The 26,309-nt window shown below is 39.9% G+C and overlaps 1 protein-coding gene across 7 annotated transcripts in view; it reads left to right on the plus strand.

Moving 5' to 3' along the window:
* Positions 1–26,309, plus strand: part of TRERF1 (transcriptional regulating factor 1) — a 106,578-nt gene that overhangs the window by 61,713 nt on the left and 18,556 nt on the right. For 4 of the 7 annotated variants that reach the window (XM_020794621.3, XM_020794618.3, XM_020794619.3 and 1 more), the window contains exons 2-8: positions 11,536–13,102; positions 16,115–16,161; positions 16,530–16,683; positions 18,135–18,419; positions 21,882–22,251; positions 24,549–24,615; positions 25,132–25,271. In XM_020794621.3, coding sequence (XP_020650280.3) covers positions 11,744–13,102; positions 16,115–16,161; positions 16,530–16,683; positions 18,135–18,419; positions 21,882–22,251; positions 24,549–24,615; positions 25,132–25,271 — 2,422 coding nt within the window. In that variant the 5' untranslated portion in view covers positions 11,536–11,743. The remainder of the gene's footprint in view (positions 1–11,535; positions 13,103–16,114; positions 16,162–16,529; positions 16,684–18,134; positions 18,420–21,881; positions 22,252–24,548; positions 24,616–25,131; positions 25,272–26,309) is intronic. The other 3 variants (XM_072989769.2, XM_072989771.2, XM_072989774.2) reach the window with 3 other exon arrangements.

A 26,309-nucleotide genomic window follows, 5' to 3' on the forward strand; every position in this document is an offset into this window, starting at 1 on the left:
CATGCTAGATGTGGACACAATAATCTCCAACAAAATTTTGGCCAGTAAATTTTTTTGGTGTTGTTTGTGAGTATGTGTGTATTTGTTTTATTCTCCTCTCTTTGTAAGGTCTTGGTAGGATTTTATTTATTTCAACCTCTTAGCACTTTGGTTTTTTTAAATACATTGTTAATGGCTTAAAACCAGTTGTTAGTCCCAGCTAGAGTAGACCTGGTAGAGTCAGTGGAATTTACATGCATGCCAATGTGTTGTTCCCACTAATTCAGTCTACTTTGTTTGATTGATCCAAACTTGTGTCACATTTGCCCCTATATTTTTATGTTAGTTCTGTAATATTTTGGTGAAAAGCTAGGTAGAAATTCTTTAAAACAAATATTTTAAAAATTCAGGAAAACTGATACTATTGAATGTTAAAAAGTTAACACATGTTTTTTAGAGTAGGAAACTGCATTTGTGTAAATTCAAGAAATGTTAGAATGTTTAAAGTGATATTGCCTGTGTTTGTGATACAGCAAATGTTTCTTAACAATGTTTAAACTAGTCTAGACATCTGTATTAAACAAAGCAATGTTTTGTTTTCTGTTTTTCTTAATATCAAGGTCTGTTCCCTGACTTTACAGAGAATCTTTGTTTAATAAAAGATTACAACATTCCCAGACAACGCTGAATAACCCACTGCAAGAGTACTTAGTGGTAGAATAGCCTTTTTCAATCCAGTGCCCACCAGACATTGTTAAGTGCACCTCTCATCATTCCTAGCCGTGATGTCTGGTTCATGTTGTTTGGCTGATTAATAAATGCACTACAAAGCATGTCCCATTTGAGGGGTCTAAGATTCCTTCACTCTTATGGTTAGATGATGGGAGTTGTAATCCAACATATCTGGAGAGTACTAGACTGAGAAAGGCTAAGCAAGGATGAACATAGGTGGTACACAGTGTACATACAAAGATGGACATGACAATTTTGCATTCACTGCTGCTATGTATGGACACAGATTGGAAAGTTGGTCAAGCTGTTTTTTCAGTGGTGGTTCCAAACCTCCCTAGAGTGACACTTTTTTCCTGGATGGAGCCTGCCTCCATTAACTTAAATGATGTCTAGATGTGCCGTCAGTTTCAGAACAAGCTTATGGTAGATGACATGTGATCATAGCTGTGAAATTGCAGACCCTGATTGTCCAGCTTCAGTGGTGGGGTTATACAGAAGCTATGTAAGGTACAGTTGGGAGGGTCACATCATTAAGCCACTGAATAGAAGTCAATTTCTGGATTTAACATTTTATATAATGGTTTGTGAAAAAGAAAGGAAGTAGAGAAATTAGATACTTTACCAGATGTTTTAAATAGAGTGGTACCTCGACTTACGAGCGTCTCCACTTGCGAACGATTTGAGTTACGAACGGCTCTGTTTGCGAAATGTTGCTTCGACTTGCGAATGGAGCCTCGACTTACAAACGAAAAAAATCTTTCCTGCCCTTTTTTTGACCTAAGTTCATTTTAGGTCAAAAGAAGGGGAAAAAAATAAATCCTCCCCTCTAGTGGTAGAGTATGGATTAACTGGATTTGCATTAACTGGATTTGCCTCTACTTACGAACAGCGCCTCAACATACGAACAAAAACTGCCTGGACAGATTAAATGGTTTTCAATGCATTCCTATGAAAAAGTTTGCCTTGATGTACAAACTTTTCGATGTACGAACGCCGTTCCAGTATGGATTAAGTTCGTAAGGTACCACTGTATGTTGTTAGTTTTTGATACTAATATCTCACCAGTATGTTAGTATATATCTAAATATGTAACTTCATTATTTTCAGATTCACTGTCCTTTCAGGTCGGGTGTCTCTGTGTGTTTTCTTTTTCTTCTTTTTAAAGCAATGCTAAGGGGCTTTTAAACACTGAATTTCTTTTTCTTTCTTTCTTTCTTTCTTTCTTTCTTTCTTTCTTTCTTTCTTTCTTTCTTTCTTTCTTTCTTTCTTTCTTTCTTTCTTTCTTTCTTTCTTTCTTTCTTTCTTGTCTGTCTGTCTGTCTGTCTGTCTGTCTGTCTATCTATCTATCTATCTATCTATCTATCTATCTATCTATCTATCTATCTATCTATCATCTATCTATCTATCTATCTATAATTGGCCTTTTGCCTAAAAAGGATATTAGGTGGGATAGAGTGTTTTAAAAAGACTTTAGGGCCTCTGCATATTTTAATGTTAACCTTTTCTACAATGTAATGGTGGTGTACAAAGGAGTTGTGATATCTTCTCAGTTTTCTGGTGATAGCAGAATTGGTTTCTTAGTTTGTGATAAAATTAAAAAATCAGGTTATTTTAAAAAAATTCTGAGCAGCAGCAGAACCAAAATAAGGTACAATACATTACTTTTTGTAGTTTCAGGATGTATTTTATCATACAAATCCAGATTGCCAGTCATGCTTTAGTTATTATAAAAGCTAGCTAATTATAGATAAAGAAAGAGAGGCTGAGGCAGGCAGTTCTACACCAGTGTTCTGAATCTGATGCTATTGTGAATAATAATAATAATAATCTTAGAACTTCAGAGCTGGAAGCACCCTATCGATCAGCTTGTGAAGCAGAACAGTTCTTTGCCATGGTGCTCATGCATTTTTGTCAGAATAAAGAGAAATATAACTATATTTGGGAATGAGGCCTGCTGACATTAGCAAGATTTATTTCTGAGTGTATATTATGAATAACTTACAACATAAAACTTAAAACACACACAGAAAACAGTTCCTCCTGTTCAAAGGTCAACATAACATTTACCTTAGTCCACCAGTTCAAATAATCCTGTTAAAAATCACAATCTTAATTGAATCGTATGTTTCAGATAAATCTGGGAGCATGTGAACACATTGGCTGAAAGCCTATTGCTTAGCATAGTAAATCAAATTAGAATTGGCACGTTGAATTCAGCGAGTTAACTCTTCTGTAAGTTCATTGATTCAGTGGGCTTACTCTAGTTGTGATTTAATACACAGCAGGAGTTTAGCCAGAATGAAACATGAACAAAGGGAAAAAAATGACTTTGGCATATTTAATTGCAAAGAGGAGAGGAATCAGCCCTGTGATTTCTGAGAATAAGTATTATTTCACTGGATCCTTTTGTTTTATTGATTTCTAACTTGGCAATGAAGTGTGCCAGCAGTTTAAGGAGACTGTTGTCTTATGTTTAGAAATAACAGGGGAATAAGATGACATAAAACTATGTTGCTGGATCATACCCAAAGAACAGTATTTTGTGGAATCCTGTTTTTGTTTTCTCAGAAATCAAATCCCAAAATATTCAGTATGAATTTCCTAGTAAGCATCATACACTTCTTTCAAAAATACTGGAGTTAGGAACACTGGGCCCCTATGTAGTTCAAAATCTGTGTATAGCCCTTATGCCCCCCCCCCAACGTAACTGCAAAGCTTAAGTGGTTGATTAACACACAGATGTCCCAGCAGCCTCTCCACCTGCCACATGGAGCCACCATACCAGCTGGGCCATTGCCATCAGATTGGGAGCTGTCATACTGCCAATGACAGGAGCCTAAGTAACTCCAAGCCCACGTTTATGAGGGCACTTCCTGGAGGCTAATAGCAGTATTTATTGAATATTGTTTTTTTAAAAAAATAGGTGTATAATCAACCATGCTGCTAAAACCAATGCCATTTAAGGAAGAAGTGTGTTTGCCTGGGCTGGACCACTGAAGGGGGCAGAAACCCCTTAAAGCCACCATTTGGTGATGCTTTTAGGAGGAGCAAATAAAATATGATACACTCATGAGTAAGCTTTTGAATTTTTGAGAACCCTTTTGATGAGCTGTAGAACAATAGGAGGAAATAAAGCAAGGCATCACGTTGTTTCCCTAAAGTCTAAAGCATCTCACTCTGTACAAGTGTATGTGTGTATGTAAATGCTCCTATGTATGGAAGCTATTCAGAGCACCCACCGACGTGCAGTGTATCTAGGGTGGCTGAATTTTCTGGTTCATCTGGATGAATAATAGAAAATAACTGTAGATCAAGGTTGTAATATGTGTACATATGTAAGAGTTTTTCCACAGCTGTCTTCCTCTCACACGTAATTGTGTTCTGCTGAAAGTTTACTGTGGTTTACAGATGGGGCAATGGGATAGCACTTTGAATTGGGTGACAGAAGTTAGGTTCGCTTGTGATAAAGGGCTGCCGGAATAAAGGGCTGCTGTAGCAAACAGCAAGCTCCTTTTGTCTTTGTGATTTAAAAAAAAAAAGGGGGTAATGCTATTGCAGGCTGCATTAATTGAAGTATAGTTTCCAAATCCCGCGAGGTGCTAGTCCCTCTCTATTCAGCACTGGTTAGGCCTCCCCTTGCGTATTATACTTCAAGAAAGATGGTGACAAATTGGAACATGTTCAGAGGAGGGTGACAAAGATGTTCAGAAGGCTGGAAACCAAGCCTTATGAGGAAAGACTGAAAGAATTGGGCATGTTTAGCCTTGAGAAAATAAGACGGGGGTGATATGGTAGCACTTTTCAAATATTTGAAAGGCTGTCATACAGAAGAGGGACAAGATCTGTTCTTGATCATCCCAGAGTGCAGGACACGCAACAATGGGCTCAAGTAAAAGGAAGCCAGATTTTGGTTAAATATCAGGGAAAACCTCGGAACTGTTAGAGCAATACCACGGTGGAACCAATTGCCTTGAGAGGTGGTGAGTGCTTCAACACTGGAGGCATCCAAGAGAAACTTGAATAATCAACTGGCAGATGTGCTGTGATTGTATTCCTGCACTGAGCAGGGGGTTGGACTTGATAGCCTTGTAGGCCCCTTGCAACTTCACTTTTCTATGATTATATGATATAGGCAAGTACAACATAGGGGAAAGCAGCTATGATATTAGATGTGTTTCTGATGTTAATGTGAAGAGATCTAAAAGTGCAAAAAGCAGCTACAGTGTGTGTAGGTGTTTACAAGGATTCATAGCAGTAATGGACAGGAAGTGTTAATCCCTTCCCTGTAGCATTCTAATAAATGCCTTCTGAAACGGCAGTATATGTGTATACCAGTTGCAACTTACTATGAATTTTTAATATTAATATTTATATTATTAATTTCACCTACTGGTGAATACTAGCTGCCTAGAGTGGTCCTGACCCAACCAGATAGGCGGGATATAAATAAAATAAATACATAATAAATAAATAATAGTAGGCTTGGGCAACTTTCTCCCAGTACAAAGAAAGAACGGTTGATTTTCTTGGAGACTGGAAAAAAGGATTAAACTCTCCTACACTTGCTGCCATTGTGACAACCAGAAGCAGCCCTTCCAACAACTGTTCTTTGCTTTGAGAAAATACTGTGTGTGAAATGTAGAGACCATTTAATGTTGGACCTGGTTTATTCTTTGCTGTGTGTTGTGATTACATTGCAGGATAGGTTTTGCCAGCCCTGCTTCACTCCTTCAGCTGTTGTTGGCAGTGGTGAGGAAACACACAACATCATGATGTTCTAGTGAAGGGTCATTGAATTCCATGTACAGAAGGGAAGATGGGAAACTGGAAATGTATTGGAAAAGTTGGAACTGGCTCTACATTGCCTTTGTAACATTAAGTTTTGCCAAGAATGGCAGAGGATCAAATCCATGAATAGTTCAGATACATTTGTGTTAGCTAAATGGAGGTCAGTTAACAAAGTATGTTAAAAGCCACCCTGTCTTAAATTTTTGCATTTAGAGATGTATTTCCAGATGTGGTGGGCTTATTTTTTAAGCTGTGAGAAAGGTTCTGCTGCATGTACTGGAAGTGGCATGTCGTAGCCACACACTCCCAAGAACCCCACATGTTAGGGATGGAAACTGAAACCCTGTCCCACTTTGACCTACCGTGACTGGTAATGCACACCTTGAGGTCACACTTATCTTTCCTGAAGAACAGCTTTCTGTGGCTCTACCCTTCATAATTTTGTTCTGTCATGCTTTAAAATCATCTAAGATGGCCACCATAGTCATGTCCTAGAGCTTCAGATTACATTGAGCATTTGTTTGTCTGGACCAGAGGTTGGAGAAATTACCTTTTTGCACTGCATGTCTCAGAATCTTCTAGGCAGCATGCCGTTCTGGAAGTTGTAGTCAAAAAGAAAGAAAGAAAGAAACTTCTCTAAGCACTGAACCTAAATCTACTACCCTGTTTCCCCGAAAATAAGACAGGGTCTTATATTAATTTTTTCTCCAAAAATGCATTAGGGCTTATTTCCAGGGGATGTTTTATTTTTTTCATCTACAACAATCTACGTTTATTCAAACACAGTCATGTCATCTTCTTCTGGTTGCTGCACAGTTGTGGAGGGCAGGGTTTCACTTAACTGGAGCTTTTTTTGGGGGGTAGGTCTTATATTACCAGTATCCTGAAAAATCACACTAGGGCTTATTTTCAGGTTAGGTCTTATTTTAGGGGAAACAGGGTACTCAGTAGTTTTGTTTGATAACCTTGGGTTTTATTAAGCTCAGTAAAGGCCCATATATCACTGCTCCAGTCCCTGCCAGTTTCCCACCACAGCTGAAGAAAATGACTACTAGGAATCCTTGGGAACCATTGTCGATCAGTGGAGACAGTGCTGACCTATATGGATCAGTGATTTGACATCTATGTGTATTTTAAGAGTTAGTTGTTAATTTTTTATACATACATATGTGCGTGCGTACGTGCGTGCGTGCGTGCGTGCGTACGTACGTACGTACGTACGTACGTACGTACGTACGTACATACATACATACATACATACATACATACATACATACGCCGGCTTTTCTCCATTGAGCTCAAGGTGGCATATGTGACTCTCTTCCTCCCCAGTTTATCATTACAACAACTTTTTGAGTTAGCTCAGGCTGAGATGAATGTGACTTGCCTAAAACCACCTAGTGACCAATGTGGAGATTTGAACCCAGTTCTTCAGTACTACTCTATCAGTATATCACACTTGCTCGATTCTGGACATAATTTTATAAAGCTCTGGCCATTTCTCCAGAGTCATCTTTTCTCTTGCCTTTCACCTTTTCTGTAAGCACTGTAATCCTGTCAACATTTTTTGTTGCCTATCACTTTTCCAGCTGTGTTTCTCATTGGGTTATGGTTAAATATTTTATAGAGTAACCTTGATATTTTCTCTAAATTGTTGGATTGTTATTTGATGTACATCAGCATTTTGAAGTAGTACCATAAATGTCTCTTAATGCGTTTCTCCCAGCAGTGAGAATTATTTGAAGTATATTGGGGGGGGGGGGGGAATTCATGAAGTAACTTATCCAAAAGATAACCAGATATATGTGGAAGAGGATCACTTTATTTCTTTGACAGTAATTATGGCTTTAAAAATGTCTTTTGCACTAAGCTGAACATACTTAATTAGTTAAAATTAATATAGTTCTCCACTACTACAATAATGGCATTTATTTTTAAAAGTTCTAATTCTCAGGGTATAATTGTAGGGACTTTTGTGGATTGATTTTAAAAAATCTGTTCATTTGGCTTTTGGTAATGGTTCTCTTGAGATAATGAGTATTACTTTCAAAAGTGTAATGAGTGGAGAAGATAATAAAAACAGGATTCCCCCTTCCACATTTCTCAGACTACCAGTATAATCCAGCATTAGTATTGTAATTTTTCAATCAGCATTCTCAAATATATTTTATTGAGCTTTTATTAGGTAAGGAAATATCTAAACTGATATGTTGCATGCACAAATAGGTACACCAGTTTTTTTTTAATTAAAAAAACCTTGCTCATATCAAGGTACAGCTAATCAAATGTAACCTTCATGTACCAGGATAGGATCCAAGAGCTATATTTTCTTGCAGAATCTACACTGGACAAATTTTCAAGGGGAACCTTTACCTTTTACCTTTACCTGCGGAAAAAGCTGTGATAGCAAATCTATTACTTTTTTGCCATTAGCTACTTTTTTGTCTCAACCAATGTAATGGATGGGAATAAAACAAAATTTTAAAAAAACTTACGTGCTTTTATTAATTATATAATTAGCAAACCATGATGGTTAGAAGCAGAAATAATGTATTCTGATTATTTAGTATATTGGCCTCTTACAGGAGTGGGTGGTCATTGGAATTCTCATTAGATTTAGGAAATGCAATGCCAGAAACAAATATTATAGCCTGTGATTAGAGTTAAAAGTATGTTTGTAGGGGAGAGATGTGGTTTTGGCAGACTTTAGTATTTGGGAAAACAGACCTCAGAGAAACTCATACTTATTGCAAAACAAGGAAAACTAATTTTCACATTTTGTGAGATGAATAAAGCTCCTGCTCTGTATTCATATGCTTTCAACAGTTAAGGAGTTCCATTTTCTAGTGATGGGTTATCTATTACTTTCTACCCCATGTATACATTTAAACTTCCCTACCTAGATGAGGGCTCCCTTAGAATGTTGGTGCAGGCACTGGTCATCTCCCAGATCTATTGCTGCAACCCTCTCTTTGTGTGGCTGCCTTTGGGCCTGATCTGGAGACTACAGTGGGTCCAGTACGTGGTGGACAGACTGGTGGTTGGTGTGGGACAAATTTGACCGCATCACCCCAGTTCTGGCTAGCCTTCACTGGTTACCTGTTGTGTCCTGGATCAGGTTCAAGGTTTTAACATTCACATGTAAAGCTGTCCACAGTTTGGGACTGTGACAACCCCAGACCTACTGGGATATGCCACAGTTTAACTAAGCTGCCACCAACCATTCCCTGTAAGGAGTCACACAGACCAGGAATGGATTTTTAAACAAACAAAGGAATAAGGTTTATTTAAATAACACACAGGGAAAATAAAATGATCAAGTGAATAAGATACAGTAACGTGGCTTAGTCTCAATCATACATACACCCGTTTGGTTCACACAGAACACCTTTAAATAAAGCACAGACCCTGAACCTATCAGTTCTGGCTACCCATAAAGACACCTGAACCTATCAGGTAGGTACTGACTGACACACAGTAGTACCCTGTCTGACACACAGACTCCCACACCAGCTTCTTCTTCCCAGCTTCTTTTCCCAGCTTCTCCCTCCAGCTTCTGGCTTCTCTTCACACAAGCTCCACATATATATACCGTACAGCCCCTCCTCCTGATGTCCCGCCTTCCACTCCCCATAGGATGGAACTTTCCCTCCAAACCCATGACAGACAGGTAACATCAGTGCTGTATGTAACAGGGACCACATTACCTGTCGGAGCATCTTTCTCCTATGTCATCTGTCCGACCCAGATACTCCCAGGCCACCCCGAGAGAGGCCCAAAATCTTCTTTTGGGGTTAGGACCTTCTCAGTGGTGACATCAAGGTTATGGAACCAACTCTCAGAAGAGAGTTGATTCCATAACCTACTCATTTAGGGAGCAGCTAAAAGCACTGCTCTTCAGGGAGGTCTTTCACGCTGATCCAGGTTGAACCTCCTGCCTCATGTTTCAGCTTCAGGCTGAGAATTGACTGCACCATTGGGTTTTCTAGTTTTTAGATTTTGTTTTATTATGGGTTTAATATTTTAGTTTCTAGTGTTTTGTTTTGCTGTAGTTCTATTTTAACTGTTTGTAAACTGCCCAGAATAGTGCTTTGGCATTAAGGAGGCGGTTTATATATTAAAGTAATATTGTAATAATAATAATAATAATAATAATAATAATAATAATAATAATAATAATAATAATAATAATAATAATAATAATAATAATAAAAACTTAACCACAGATTTAACTTTAACTTTATCCTAATACTCAGTCCATTGCAATTCTTGTGAGGTCAGAAAATACACCAGAACTCATAGAGGGTGATTTGCATCTGAAGTACATCCTTAAGGAGAAAAGGTTTTCTTTTTATTTTAACAGAAGTGTGCTTGGATTAACCTGGCTATTTGCTAGATAGTCAATCTATATTTGGTAAATTAGCTTGCTTTTGTTTTTAATTGGTCAATTGGGGGCATAAAATGTAACACTAGCTTTTTAAAATGGCTGATGATGTCTCAGACAAATAGCTGTGAAAATATCTGAGACTCTCTTAACATTTATTGCACTGCCTATCTCTGAACATGGAAAACATATACTCATGTTCAGAGATAGGCAGTGCAATAAATGTTAAGAGAGTCTCAGATATTTGAAACCTCGAGCAGGGAGAGTGATTTGCAGTGGAATTTTGAGAATAAAGGATTGCCCTCTTACCCTCTGGGATAAATAGAAACCTTATTTTGAAGAAGGTTAATTTTATTTGTTTTTGCTTTATTTTAAGCATTACAAAATATTTTCCTAAAGCCGTTTGCTATAAACAGGGTTACGTGGTTAAAATAAGACACTGGTATCTAAAATTATAAGAGCAACAAAACAATCTATCAAACATCAACACTATCAGACTTTTTGTAGCAGTTTAAAATGTAGACCTCCATCCTGAGGAAAGATAGGCTCTCTGTTATTTTCTTCCCTGCCAACAAGAATATTTTTAATGCAGGAACAATTTTGCCTTACAAAGAAGAAACTTGCTCATGTAGGCCATGTTTGATCTTCAGAAACTAAGGTGGATAATCCTTTTATTGGATCACTAAAATATTATGGACAGGCTGGAGAAAGCAGAACTGAAGTAGTGGGGTGTGTGGTGTGGAGCAAAAATCTTTCTAGCTAGATGTGGAAGCTTCAAGATCTGTAGTTAAACTGAAGTTCCCTGTTTCCTTGCTTTCACGTCTAAATCTATATACAAACTGGGCCTCTCAAGTCTTTGGAAGATTCATATTGGTAGAGACTATTTTTCATGTAAATGCTCCCTAATCATTTAAAATGGCGGCGGGGAAGAGAGAATGGGGTCTACCCTGTACTGCTGAGGCCTCTCAGGCCCCCTTTGAGGTCCCTAATGCCCCTCCCATCAATACTGAGGAAAATGAACAGAATTTTTCTCTTGTTTACTCCTGAGGCTTCCACGGACCGAGATTGTGTGTGTGTGTGTATGTGTGTACATATGTATACATGTATGTACGCACATGCGCATGGGTTTGTAGCCCCCAAACCCCTCACTCTCCAGTCAAAATGGGAAACGAGAACCTTCGAGCTGAAGCTCTGAAACATCAGCCATGGATGCATCTCCATTCCCCCCCTTCCGCCTCCCAGTTTTTGGTTATTTCCAGGCCTGGGCAAGGGTGACAAGTGCTGAGGGCAAAGTTTTGACCCACAGTCCCTCCAGAATTGTCCAGCCCCTAATCTGGCATTTTAAAATGTTCTATTTTTATTAAGCCCTTCTCTTGCCAGCTCTACATGAAAAATACATCCTCAGTCACTTCTCTTCTGTAAACTCCCTCTGTGTGGAGTAGTATTGATGTTCTTTTGCGGGGGGGGGGGGAAGGTATGTACTTGTCCTGTTACACACTATGACCAGTCTAGTTCACCATATGGTATCCTTTGTAAACATGATTTTTCGATTTTGCATTATTGTAACCCTGCTAGAAACAGCCTTGTCCAAAGGAAGGTGAGAAGGACACCTAGCCCAGAAACAGTTACATCATTTCTCTTTTCTTTTTCAGGTATCTGGAGCCAGCCATGCGTCGTGTTTTCTTTGAAGTCAAAGACTTAAGGCATTTTATAAAACATCCCAAGATTGAAAGTGGAATGGCCATTGATGAAGAATTCAATTTTGTAGCACAAGCAGACCAGCCAAAAGAATAAAACAGCTTCCATTTTGCATCCTGAAGAGTTCTCAGGGATTAGTTTTTTTCTTTTAAATGGTTGTTGATGAGAGAAGAAGTGCTAAAAATGGGAGATCAGCAGATGTACAAAATGAACCAAAATGATGGTGAAAGCATGTATTATCAGCAGCAGCACCTGAATTCTCTTGCACCTTTAAACCACAACTATGGAACGGACGCCATTGACACATCTCAGGATTCTTCCCTGTCCCCTTCATTCCCTCACGATAGCATTGTGTCCAAATCCATTGGGTTGATGGATTCTCCTAGGCAGGCAAGTTGGACCCATTTGGGATCTGGGAACCACCTGCCCATAAGGAACAATCAGAATGTCATGTGGAGCCCACCTAGTCAAGGAGAACCGACAGATGGATATGAACATCTCTCCCCCCAATCTAATGAGGTCAGGTTGCAGAAAATAACAAGTGGAGCTTTGCATAAGTTAGACTCCTTTGCCCAAGTATTTGCTAACCAGAATTTACGAATCCAAGTCAACAATGTCTCTCAGATCATTCAGTCCCAGCCTTTGGCAATGGAGAATGCCAATGACAGTGCCCTTCGACAACTGCTGTCTCAAAAGCCGGCTCTGGAGTCTCAACCAGTGCAAAGATACCAGCAGGTGCCACCACAAGTCCACCAGGGATTCGCAAACACCCAACCAAAGCAGCACATGCACTTGATGCAGCACCAACAACCTCTCTATTATGACAACCAGCAACATCTAGCCCATTTGCAAATGCACCCTGCAATGAGTCAAGGACAGGCCCACTTGCAGCAAATGCATTCTCAGCACTTGCTGCCCCAGCAGCTGCAGCAGGATCAATATTATCTACAGGAGCATCCCCCTCACCAAAGTCAGCACAGGCTCCTGATGCACGAAATGCAGCAACAGCAGCAGCAAAGACAATGCACAGTGCAAAGAGCTCAGTATTATCCAGTACAGCCTATGATGCAACAGTTACAGCAGCAGCAGCAGCAACAAATGCAGATGCAACTTCCTCCTTATCACAGAGATCCTGAGCAGAAGCCTCTCCAGGAAACTCACCCATACTCCCATGATCGAGGACATTCTGTGCAGCTTATTCAGCTGGGAGCAGTTCCTCAGTACTTCTATCAGGATCAACAGCAGTCGTTCAGACAGATGTATCCACAAAGCTTATTGCAACCCATGCAGCCAACAGGAGATACCAGGCAATCAGACCACTTCCAGAATGATGACAAAGCACGGGCTCTGATGGAATCTCAGTTTGGACTCCCTGGAGCAGAGGGGCCTGAAGGTCAAACACAAGCAGGCATAAACTCAGTTGATGGTAGCCTCCCTCACCAGCCTCTTATATCTCCTGCAAGTGGTATCATGAATGACAGAGGGTCCCAGGAATTGTCCCCCAGTACAGTGTGGCCTCAGGTATGTGAACACTTTCTGTGCTGTTTACTTTCTGAGATCAGGGTTTGGGGGTAAGCCGTGGTGTGGCCCTCAGCCAGAGTTTCTAGACTGTTCTGGTAAGGGTTCTGAGAAAGAAGTATTCAGCAAAAGATGCAGTGAAATTTGTCTATTGACATGACAGTCTGTTGGATGTTACTTATTAAAGTAGTAGTGGGGTTGTCTGCAGCAGAGGGTTCTTGCCCATCTGAACCCTACATTTATTATTTTAATGTACCTAGGTGGACACTTTGGCTGAAATCCTATTACTTAGCATAGTAATTCAAAGCTAGAGTAGTTGTGGCCTGTTGAATCAATGGGGATTTGACGAGTCATCACCATAAGTTCAATTGATTCCATAGGACTACTCAACTTGTGAGTTACTACATGGAGCAACATAATTTCAGCCACTGTGTTGTAGCGGCCCACACTATGTGCACAAATTATATCACTATGTAGCTTTGCTCCAGCTTGAAACATATCTGCAGATGTTTTCGGGTAGTGCGAAATTCCCTCTCTTGAACTCATATGAGATAATATGTGAAATGTAACATGTAATCAAGGAAATTACAACAGCCCCTGTTAACAGTGGGTCTTGATCCACTGTCTGCTTTCTGAAATCTCGGTGCACATTATATATTAAAGTGTAATGAAGTTGCATTTCAAAAATAACATAACTTGTAAGATTGAAGTTCCTTTAGTGATATACTTAGTTATGTTAGGTAAGTTTCTTCAAATGTTATTTTTGAAGGGCGTTTCATAGGTATTTTGGCATGACCTTTTCAATTTGATGCCATTCTTTTATCAATTCTAGTTCTCTCCCTTGGTGCATGTTAACAAAAATAGGAGCTAACAAAAAAGTAACAGTCAGTGGAACAAATAACACAATGAATTACTTTTCCAACATTATATTTTATTTATTTATTTATTATTCGATTTATACCCTGCCCTTCTAGACAAAGTCTACTCGGGGCGGCTTACAAAGAAGAATAAAACATTATAAAATACAATTAAAAAATCATCAAAGTATATGTAAATCAGTGACATAATTATATCAGCAAATTAGAAGATCAAGATGGGAAAAAAAAGCTAAAGAAAAAAGAAAATCAGGTGTTGACTGGAGGGAAGGCCTGCCTGAAGAGTCAGGTCTTTAAATGACTCTTAAAAACACCCAGTGAGGGTGCCAGGGTAATTTCTGGCGGCTAGGTGTTCCATAGTTGAGGGACCACTGCCAGGAAGGCCCGGTTTCTTGTTTTTTCTTTCCGGGCCTCTCTCGGCGTTAGGCCCCTCAGCCGTCTTTCCTGGCTGAAACAAGTGACTCGGGTAGATCTAGGTGGGAAAAGGTGCTCCGCCATGTATCGAGGTCCTAAACCGTTTAGGGCTTTATATGTCATCATTAACACTTTGAAGTGGATGTGGAAACGAATGGGAAGCCAATGCAAGGCGGCCTGGATGGGAGAGATGTGCTGGTATTTTCTCATCCCAATGAGAAGTCTGGCCACCGCATTTTGCACCATTTGAAGTTTCCGCAACAACCCCAAAGGTAGCCCCATGTAGAGTGCATTGCAGTGGTCTAATCTCGAGATTACGAGTTTGTGGACCAGAGTGGTGAGCGCCCCAACATCAAGATAGGGACGCAGCTGGGCAATCCGCCACAGATGGAAATAGGCGGAGCGGACCATTGACGCCACCTGGGCCTCCATGGTGAGCGCTGGTATAGCACGTAACAGCAGCAGGTTAGTTGATTTGAGGAAAGTCATATACAGTGGACCCTCGACTTACAGACAGCTCCACTTATAGACTTTTCGAGTTACAGACTTCTCTGGCCGTAATATTTAGGTTCAACTTGCAGCTGGAGAATAGACCTACAGACTGGAAAAAATGGAACAAAACGGCTGGTTACGGATTAATCGGTTTTCAATGCATTGTAGGTCAATGGAGCCTCGACCTACAGACTTTTGGACTTGCAGCCACCATTCCAATACGGATTAATTCCGTAAGTCTAGGGTCCACTGTACATTGTAGAGATGCTATGAGATGCCCTGACTTGACAGAGTGTAATCTGAGTTGCACCCAGTCATGTCTAATATCATTTTGGTTGGAAAATGCTAGAAGAGTTTGGAAATGGCATCTCTTCCCACCCTAGCCCCACACACTCATATTCCTGTGAAGATGCAGTCTTTATCTGCATGTCTAGGTTCTGTTTCTTGTTGTGATGCTTGAGAAGAGGATAATTCAGAAAAACACAACCTCCTGCCTTAAGGAGGAAGCAGGGAGACAGTGCCATGGAATTACATATACCAACTATGACCTCTGCCAGATATGAGTAGAATACACATGAGATTTGTTTTATACAATGTGGAATCCTGAGGAATTCTATGCATGTACATCTGAATACAGGTGCAGAGCCTTTGTATTGGAACCCAATATTCAGTAGCCCAGTTTAGAGGAGGGCTTAGTCAGCATGTGTTTCAGTGTGGAGAAGCATAGCTAGAAAATGCGATTCTGCTACTTCTTGACACACTGGTTACCCATTGAGTCCTGAATCAGGTTCAAAGGTTTGATGCCCATGTATGAAGCCCTCAGTGGTATGGAACCACACTGCTTGTCAGAACGTCTCTCCCTAATGTCATCTGCCGAACCCACCAGATCCTCCCAGGCAATGCTCTTCTGGGTAACCATTCCGAAGGAGGCTCAGAAGTCTTCTATGAGACGTCAGACTGCCTTTATCATGGCACCGACTCTGTGGAACCAGCTCCTGATGGAGCAGTATCCAGTCCCCTCCTTGCTAATGTTTAGAAGACAGCTCAAAACACTGCTTTTCAGGGAAACCTGAAAATAAAATAAATTAAAGAGGGTGATGGTGTGAATGCCATAGAGAGAAGGAATCATGTACTGTATGTATTTTGTGTGTGTGCGTGCGCGTGCATATGCTGTACAGAGAAATTTATCCAAGATACTACTGACATATTTGAATATCTCTTCTGTTTCTAACAGATCCAGCTGCCTGATGACAGGTTGCAATCAGTTTCTCCTGAACAAAGGTATAATCAAGACTCAAAACTGTACCCTCTTCACAGTTCCATCCATATACATACTACCCATATAACAGAGTCTTCTATATTTGAGCATTTGAACATCATATACTCTATTTAGACTTTGACAGAAATTTAGCAACACATTTAAATCCTAATTTTAAATTCATGTACTTTAAAACCTGCCCCACTGATCTGAGTGGTGAGAAAATGATTGAATTAACATAGCTTTTGACTGAATTTGCATACATTACCTCCATGCACTCCAGTTCTGAGTCTGGTGTTTTATGAGAGAATTATATGCAAAGCAACAGCAACTATAATATACTTGGGAACATTCTTAAGAAAATATCTTTTGTCCCTCTCCCTGACAACAGCAGTGGTCCTGATAAAGAAACTTATACTGAGAGACCTGAATCAAAGAGCAAGCTAACATGCTCTGTATGCTTGAAGGAATTTAAGAGTTTACCAGCCCTCAATGGTCACATGAGGTCCCATGGAGGGCTACGGACACCTCCTGTTTTCAGACAGGTACGTAACAATATCATTTTTATCATTTTCCTTGTTACTTGACTGTTAGTCTTTTGGGGGTTGAGGGCTAAACTTTGCTGCTTGCTTTGCTTTGCCTTTTTTCTTTAATGCACCTGTACTGAAACTAATCTTGCTATTGTTCTAGAAATAATGTCTTTCTCCAGCTTTCCTTTCCAAGTGTGTCAGTTATCCATTAATTGTGATGTCTTGTACACATAGGATCTATGCTTAGGCACAAGTTTTGGCTAGCCTCCAGGCAAAAGTGGTTCCTCAACATTAACTACACCTTTAGTATTTGTTCATTTGAAATTAGAGCAAAACCTTTTCTCAACACAATGGCCTCTTGCGTGTTTTTTTCTTGGTTTTCAACCTAGTTCAACTTTCTGTTTGTCTTCGGCAACTCTAGCCATGAGTGCAGTGCTGATTCATATTATGTTTACTGGACAAGCAGGTGTTATTGGTCTGTTGCAGGAAAGAATAAAGAGAATTGTGTTGTCTATTGTATCAACACATTTTTTCCAGCAGATATGGATTTTCTTCAAACTTCAAATTAAGCCCTTGTGGCCAGCTGCAAAAGAAAACATCATAGAATGCAAGTTAAAGATGTGAGAAACTCTTGTATTAGGACAAACTGATCTCTTTTAGCTGTTAGGGGAGCACCACTTCTAAATGCAAGCCAAGTGTCTCATCTAGTTTGACACTAAGTATCTTTGAAGAAGTGGACTTTGATCTACAAGGACTAATGAAACAGTAACTCAATTAATCTTTCAAATGCCTCAAGACTTCATGTTGTTTATGCTGCCTTTAGCAGAGCATGTTGAGAATGTTGATTATAACGTGTATTCTCATAACATCAGCAGAGTAAGGAGATATTGGTTAGCAGAGATACTTATGACACTATGACACTGAGAGAGTAAAACCAACAACTTTGTCTATTTACACATATACATAGAGAATAGACATTCCTCTGGCAGCATAACATGACATGAAGCAACACACAGCATAAGAAAATGTGATCTGACTTACAACAGATAAAGACATTCATTTTACACATGACTTATATAGAGTTCTGTGACCAATCAGAAAATACATTACTTCACTTTCTGTTACACAAAGTTTCATCATGTACACAGCTGTACAACATTAAGTCTTAATTCTTGATATCCACACCTGAATGCAATCAGCACAGTGACTCAGGTAAAATCAGCCATTTTACATTTAACTATATAACATTAATATTTACTGCATTTTCATATCAAAATCTCAACAGGGAGATGTACCATTTTGGACTACAACTCCCAGAATCTGCCAGACATCCTGGCTGGTGGTCAGGCTATTTGGAGGATTTTGGTGGCCCCAAACAGTAACCATTTAAACAAACACTGGCCTTCAACATTCTAGTTGAGAACCATCTGCAGCTTGAGGCTGAAAGCCTTTGATTATCTGTACAGGAGGAAGGGGAGAACCTACCGCAGCAGCAGCAGCAGCACCAACAACAACAGCCGCCACAGCCGCCGCCAGAGCAGCTGTCTTCTGATTTGGAGAGCTTCCTGCCCATCATCATGCCTGTTTCTGTCCCTGTAAAGCTTCCGTCACCTGAGTCCAGCAAGCAGGCTCCTGACGGCAGTGCCACAGCCAAAGATAAGCCTGTCTCAGATGATGAGATGCCTGTTCTTGTGAGGATGACTTACTCTCCGCCAGCCTCCCCTAAGGCAGTCAGCCCCTGCGCATCTTCTGTGAGTGTTCTCTTGCTGCTAACTGTGCCATGGGTGCCTAATAAATCCCTTTGTGTTTGTTTTTTTCACAAGATCTTAATATACATCCCAGTTCAGAGTACTGTGCAATCATGAGCTCAGAACAGTTGCCTTTGAGGAAGCAAGAAGTAACTTTTCTGAGCTCTGCCAATAATCCCAGGGTCCATTTAGATCTAGCATCCTTATTTTTCTTTCTTTTTTTGTGGGTTCTCCAGTGTTCTACAACAAGGGGATTTATTGCCTATTTATGTTCTTTGTGCTTGTTTGTGTTAGTTTTGTTGCATAAAAACAGTTTTGTTTTCTTCTTGGGAAGGGATGACGCTGTCTTTTGTCTACTATAGTTTCCTCTAGATAAATAGTTGCAAAGGGCTGTGATTGGTTACTGAAATCAGCTTCCTCTTTTTCCTTATAAACCAATACCAAGCCACGTGATTTTTTTTGTGGTCTATGGATATAGTGTAGCTCACGGAAGTCTTAATGATATAATCTATGCAATATAACAGACAAGACCAGCATCTACGCCTCATGTCCTCAAGCAGTTCCTGAGGTCCCAGGGCCTTGGTAAGGGATCCCATTTAAACTGGACTCCATGACACAAGTGGCAGGCAGTTGAAAGTAGCCACCGTGCCCTACAGCTCTGGAGTGTTGTAGGAAATCCATAAGGGTAACTCACCCCCGCTCTCACCAAAATGGCACTTTGCCAAGGAGTCTCATTGTTTTAGCAGCCATGAATAAGTGTTAATTGTTACACTGAAAAATGCAGCATTGTTAACACTGTATTTCAGAAATAATAATGTTACCCCTGCCTCCAAAGTGATGTGGTCCAGGTAATGTTGTGACTTTTAATGCATTACTTCCAAGCTCTGTGGAAAAATCATTCCAAATGAGTCCTTCATGTATATTCACACATACACACATTGCACAGAAGGTGGGAAAACCAACTTAATGTGTGGATTTATAGTGTTTCTCATTTCAAAAATGTGGAACATTTGGAGCATATGCTAGTAATGTTAAGCTACAAGCAGTGTGAATGTGAGAAGTTTGTTTTTATGGTTGACGTCATTTGCTATTTGTGAAGCTGGATTCTTCTTCCCTTATTAGAGGTATGCAATGATAAGCGTGGAGTTTTGGCAGGGGAGACAAAGATTTAATTTTGAATCTACCCTTTTTTGTCAACTTCTGGAGTATACTGAATCTTTAACAAGTCTACTGTATTTTTAAGAATATCAGCCACTGCGTAAGGGGGCACAATTTGGATTGACACAGTACTAATGAAGTTCCTCCACTCCATCATTTTCCCACTTAAAATTGTACATGTGCATAGGTGTACACAACCATCCACCCACACTGCATATGGGCATCCCACAATTAGCTAATCATTTACCCTGTTTCCCTGAAAATAAGGCCTAACCTGAAAATAAGCCCTAGTATAATTTTTCAGGATGCTCGTAATATAAGCCCTATCCCCAAAATAAGCCCCAGTTAAGTGAATCCCAAGTCTCCACCATTGTGCAGGAACCAGAAGAAGATGACATGACTGTATTTGAATAAATGTAGATTCTTGTACGTAAAAAAAATAAAACATCCCCTGAAAATAAGCCCTAGTGCGCTTTTTGGAGCAAAAATTAATATAAGGCCCTGTCTTGTTTTCGGGGAAACATGGTACTGTGGGAATAGAATGCAGGGCAAGATGAACCACTGGTTTGATCAGCCAAGGTGTTTTGTGTCTTTCTATTTGAGTCGCTGTGTGCTTGTAAGGAAAAAACAAACAAGATATATGTATCTGTCTGCTTTGATCTGTAGCAGAAATGGTAAGGGAAGTTTTTCTGGGAAAAGAAGTTGGGGGGAAGTTTCCTAGCACTACAATACCAATCATGCACACACAATGTCCACCATTATAACGGCTGCTACCAACCCTTTTTAAAATGACAGAAGATCCTGGTCATAGATCTTCTAGGTTATATTTCATTTAGTTATTATTCACCCTTGTTTTCTGGATTTTGAATACTTCTGTCTCAGAGGATCATTAATTGGTTTTTGTTTTATTTTCTGTCTATAACGCATTTTCAACAAAATATTTATTTTTAAGATATTAGTAAAATGAACATAACATTTAAGCAGTAACAAAAGCAAAGCAATAACAGCCTATAAAAATAAATGGGAAATAATTACAGTACTGGGAAGTAACAAATTGCATGTAACAATGTTATCTGGTGATGTTAATTTTTTTGTAATAATGATATTACAGAAATGTTCCTTTGGCAAACAATGCAATGATAGGAAATACTGTTCTATGTTACATGAGAGAGTAATGATATCTTTTATTGTTACTTTTTGGAGATTGAAGAATTTGGGGGGCATTTTGAGTGGATTCTCTTCACCCCAATTTAGGCCATTTCCCTTCTTTTAAACATGGATTGTTTCCAAAACGCAGAGGGAAGGCCAACAAGGAACTGAAAAGTAAGAAGTCATGCAATGGAAAATATGTTTTAAAGGCTGTGTGTGCATTAATGGTAATAAGTGACTTGGGAGGTGTCTTTCCAAGAGGTTACGTACCAAATTATTTTTAAAAATGACATTCCAATCATTGATGAATGCAGTAGTGCCAATGAAGTCAGTGGCTGAAATCCTGTTACATAAGTCACCACTTCTGTAGTTGATGGCATCATTAGCTATGGCAATTTTTTGGAAATTAAGCATTTCTGACATCTCTTCTAAAGCTCTTAAGGCTCCAGAGTAATCCTTTTCATTGTCAGGATCCTGTAGAAGTTGTGGGATGGGAGAGGGGAAGCCTTTAATCACTTAAAATCTCTGCCACCAGGATGAGCTCACCGATGCTGGAAATTTTTCATAATTAAAGACTTCCATAATGGGTTCCTAAAAATGAAGAGTTTCCATGGGAGCTTCAAGACCTTTGGGAGAGAAATTGGAAATGTTTTGATTTATAAAAAACATAATTGCAACTGATGATGCCTTGCATGCAAATAAAGCATGTCATGGATAAGTGATTTTAAAAAAGACATGGTCTGGTAAGTATCTTTGGTAAAGTGAGCTACAAAGCTATGTCAAGGGATTAAATGGCAACAGGTTTAATTTAGTTGTCTGTTTTTTTGGATGTGCTGTTGATTTAATAAAAAATATAGGTATATGCAGCAGGTGGTCCTCTGTAAGTTCCCTGGCTTAGCTTTGTCAGTGCTGACTATATTTTAATGGACAATTTTCTCAACCATTAGAAAGGTTGCAATTTGACCACCCATGGAAGGAATTCAGGTTTTTAGCAAACTTTCTTAGCTGCCAGCTCTAAGTATACACAATGGTACTGCCCTGTTGGCCAAAACTGCAGCAAAATGCAGGATCTCAGAGTCATTAGTTGGGGATATAGGGATGTCATTAAACTAGCTTCATTGTGGCTAAAATATCTGATTTGAGTAAACTTCTGTGCAGGAACCAAACAAAAAACGCCATCCGAGCATCACCAACTCCGAAGAAGGCATCAGACCTTTACAAGACAAGAAAAAATCCCGTCACAGACCTGAACCACTCTTCATACCACCTCCATCCTTCACCCTCAGTGTGTCTCACTCAGGTGCTACGCTGTACCAAAGTCAGCTTCGTTCTCCTCGCATCTTAGCCGACCATCTGCTTGACAGAATTCACAATCCTCCTCCCTACACACCCCCTCCTATGCTAAGCCCAGTACGTCAAGGATCTGGCCTCTTCAGCAGTGTTATCACATCTTCTCATGGTACATCACACCCCCAGCTGCCTCTCACTCCTTTGACGCCCACTCCTCGGGTACTCCTCTGTCGATCTAGTAAGTATATTATATAATACAAATACATCCAGACTGACAATTTTCCTCACTTATGTAGAGTTATAGTGTTCACCTAGCTTGAGAAACATGGTGGTCTGTTATCTGCTTCTCAGGGTCCAACTAGATGTTATGGCCTCAGATTAACCCATTTTCCCTCCTACAAAGGGATTTCCTCAGGGAAGTGTGCCTTAACATCTTGACTTCCAAATGTAACCCACATTTTCTTTTCAATGACCAGCCACAAAACAAAGCTAAATGCAAGATATATAGGTGAGGAAATTCAATACACTAGGGCAAAAAGACATCTGTCGCCACTTGAGAGAGCACATCTTCTAAAAATGTGCTGAACCTTTTTTGACCTTCAATGTTTTTCTGTTTGTGCTTATCCAAACAGTAGTTAAATTTCTTGAATTGTGATAACCTGGATGTGCCTGTTCCTTGACTACACCACTTCTGGCTGGGGGTACATGGATGGAATGTTTAAATGGCTCTTGACACTTAATGTTCATATACAAATACAACATATGAGGCAAAGAAATCTAGCCTTAACACACTGGTCTTGAACACAGGGGACTTAGAAAAAACACAGAAGGAAGACTTCAAATATTTTAAAATACCCCTCCAACACGCAGACACCTGAAGCCTGATATAGTTTCATCAGTCAACAAAGATACATGATGTGACATTTCTGATAGTATGTTCAACACAGGCTGCTGTGCTTTGTCACTGTCACCCATGTGGACTGTGAGGGGACCAGTGAGTTAATGTTTGTGCCACAAAACAGCACAGAAATAGAGCACATATTTGATGGGGAATGCGACAGTGCTGGGTTTGAGGGCATGAATTGGCATGTTATGTGTCTCTTCATACTTATGGGTGACAGTGCAAAACCAGAGAGTTGGTGGTCCAGAATTTGTACATAGGACGGCATAAGTTTGTAGGGGGATGGCCGATGGGGGAGGTATGCAATTAGGACAACCTTAATAAAAGCTTGTAATAAAGTCTGTTTGGATGAAGAGTGTATGCAGAACAATATTCTGTGTCCTCACATTGTTGATTGTTCTTGAACAAGCGTGCTTGCTTCTTCTTATCTATTTTCCCCTTCCTCCTCCACTTTTTTCTGAGTCCAAACTCAGAACCTTTTTATATTCCACAAATGTGAAGAATAAATAATTCTAAAGAATTCAACTCCCTCCTTTCTTTCACAGCCCCACACATATAAATGTTATCTATTGAACCAGGAAACAGTGGATAGGCAGAGAAAGAGATAATGCATTCATAACAGATTCCACTCAAGCAGACAAATTTGCATTATTCTGTTTGCAAAACTCCCATCTGTTTGTAGTGAAATAAGTGGAAGCTAGGAGTTGATCAAGCCAGAACAATTTTCAGCATTGTTATGCATTATCTCAACAACTCTCTCCCACCCCTTATTTCATCACTGCAGATGTGGAAAATTTGCTTGCCATGGCCTTGAATAAGCTCTTTAAGAGTTTAAATTGAGATGTTCTTACAAAATAATCTCAGGAGCCAAGATCATGCTATTCACTGGCTGAAATCCCATAGTAAGTTGCATCTAGAGTAGGTCCATTCAGTCATTGGGCCTTACAGAGGAGTTGACTCAATAAATCCCCACTGATTCAGTGGGCCTACTCTAGTTGTGAATTACTGTACTACTGGATTTCAGCAAATATTTCCTAAAGCATTGAATGCATAAAAAGCAACAAGCAAATTGTGCAGCTTATATACCACCCTATAGCAGTTACAGTGCTCTCTGGGCAGTTTAAAAGTGAATTATGCAGGCTACACATTGCCCCCACTCCACAAGCGGGGTACTTCATTTTAGTGACCTCAGAAGGATGGGAGGCTGAGTGAACCTTGAGCTGGCTACCTGGGATTGAATTCTGGGTCAGGAGCACAGTTTTGGCTGCAGTACAGCAGTTTGAGCACTGCACCATGAAACATTTGTTGGCTGTAGTTCCTATCACCTTGACCACTGGTGGTATGAGTGGGGATGGTAAAGCACATTGGGAGGGTGCCTGTCTAGGACATCTCTTTGATCTTATCAACTGGAAATTCTAAAAGTTTAACTTAAGACTGACTGTGTACAAAGTGTATACCTTAGTAGTGCCACAGGAGTGGCTTACCCCCTATTTATCCCAATTTGGATTTATTTTCTTAAAAGTTTTCCTGGAGCAGTAGAAACACAGATTGTACAAGTAAGTGAACAAACACGTATTTGAGTGGAAGAATTGTCTCCTTTTCTCTAGAACATCATAGTCATGTTTGTCTTTCAGACAGTGTGGATGGTGGCAACATTCCTGTGACTCCGGGGCCAGGAGAGCAGACTATTGACATAGAACCGTAAGACTTGTTACCTTGTGTACAGGTTTTGTTTGCTGGGCAGTCTAGTTCACCTGATTATTGCTCCTTGAATATATATGCTTTTAACAGAATAAATACACAGAAAATTAACCAAATAACAAGTTTTAAAAAACAATCAGAGAAAGCATCCCCTTACACACACAAGAAAAAATAGCAAAATAAAGCATACATACATACCACAGCCTCTTTCTCAAAACCAAGAAAAGTAAGCAAGTAAATACCAAAAATACAATGACAACGGCCCCAAAACAGTACTAGAATATGGGGAGGTTTCTCTCTCTCCTATCATTTTATGCCTTCTGTTAAAAGTTTCCAGTATTTTTGCCTTCCCCTCTCTACCTTGATGCTTCCTATATGGTATAAGCAGTTATTTCTTTTAGCCTGTTTTCTTCTTAAGACTTCAGTTGCCCACTCAGATTGCAGATGGCACATTGGGTCTGCATCTTTAAATAACTTACATTAAATAACTTACTTTTTTTAAAAAACTGATTTCAGGCGTATCAATATTGGATCAGGATTCCAGGCTGACATCCCTGAACTGAAAAAGAGAACATCAGTAAGGAAAGAGGAGCACAGGGCAACGTTAGTTTGGAAACCGTTGCCGGAACGGGAAGATGACGCTTTTCAAGAAAGAGGTACACTGAGGTTCCTGTCTTTCATTCACACATACCACTGTTACTTTGTACATTATCAGCCTGCCATCTGATCACACATGGAATACAAATGAGACAGTATACGATGGCAAGGTATATTGTCCACAGTGAGATATAAGAGTGCTTTCGGAATGCCTGCTATGTCAGAATGGTAACAGTTTGGAACAGATCTTGGAGTTGAGTAGGTTTTCTTTTTGAACACAAGAATGTAGTAGTGGGGAAAAATAATTGCAAAAACACACAAAAAGACCATTTGTTGTTGTTTAGTCATTAAGTCATGTCCAACTCTTCGTGACCCCATGGACCAGAGCACGCCAGGCCCTCCTGTCTTCCACTGCCTCCTGGAGTTTGATCAAATTCATGTTGGTAGCTTTGATGACAATGTCCAACCATCTCGTCCTCTGTCGTCCCCTTCTCCTCCTGCCCTCACACTTTCCCAACAGGGAGCATTCTCTTCTCATGAGATGGCCAAAGTATTGGAGCCTCAGCTTCAGGATCTGTCCTTCCAGTGAGCACTCAGGTTTGATTTCCTTCAAAATGGATAGGTTTGTTCTCCTTGCAGTCCAGGGGACTCTCAAGAGTCTCCTTCAGCACCACAATTCAAAAGCATCAGTTCTTCAGCCTTCAGCCTTCTTCACTGTCCAGCTCTCACTTCCATATATCGCTACTGGAAAAACTATAGCTTTGATGTTGCAGAACTTTGTCGGCAAGGTGATGTCTCTGCATTTTAAGATGCTGTCTAGGTTTGTCATCGCTTTCCTCCCAAGAAGCAGGCGTCTTTTAATTTCGTGGCTGCTGTCACCATCTGCAGTGATCATGGAGCCCAACAAAGTAACATCTGTCACTGCCTCAATATTTTCCCCTTCTATTTGCCAGGAGGTGATGGGACCAGTGGCCATGATCTTAGTTTTTTTAATGTTGAGCTTCAGACCATTTTTGGCGCTCTCCTTTTTTCACCCTCATTAAGAGGTTCTTTAATTCCTCCTCACTTTCTGCCATCAGAGTGGTATCATCTGCATA

This window comes from Pogona vitticeps, chromosome 1 (genome assembly GCF_051106095.1).
Source record: "Pogona vitticeps strain Pit_001003342236 chromosome 1, PviZW2.1, whole genome shotgun sequence".
In the NCBI taxonomy this organism is placed as follows: domain Eukaryota; kingdom Metazoa; phylum Chordata; class Lepidosauria; order Squamata; family Agamidae; genus Pogona; species Pogona vitticeps.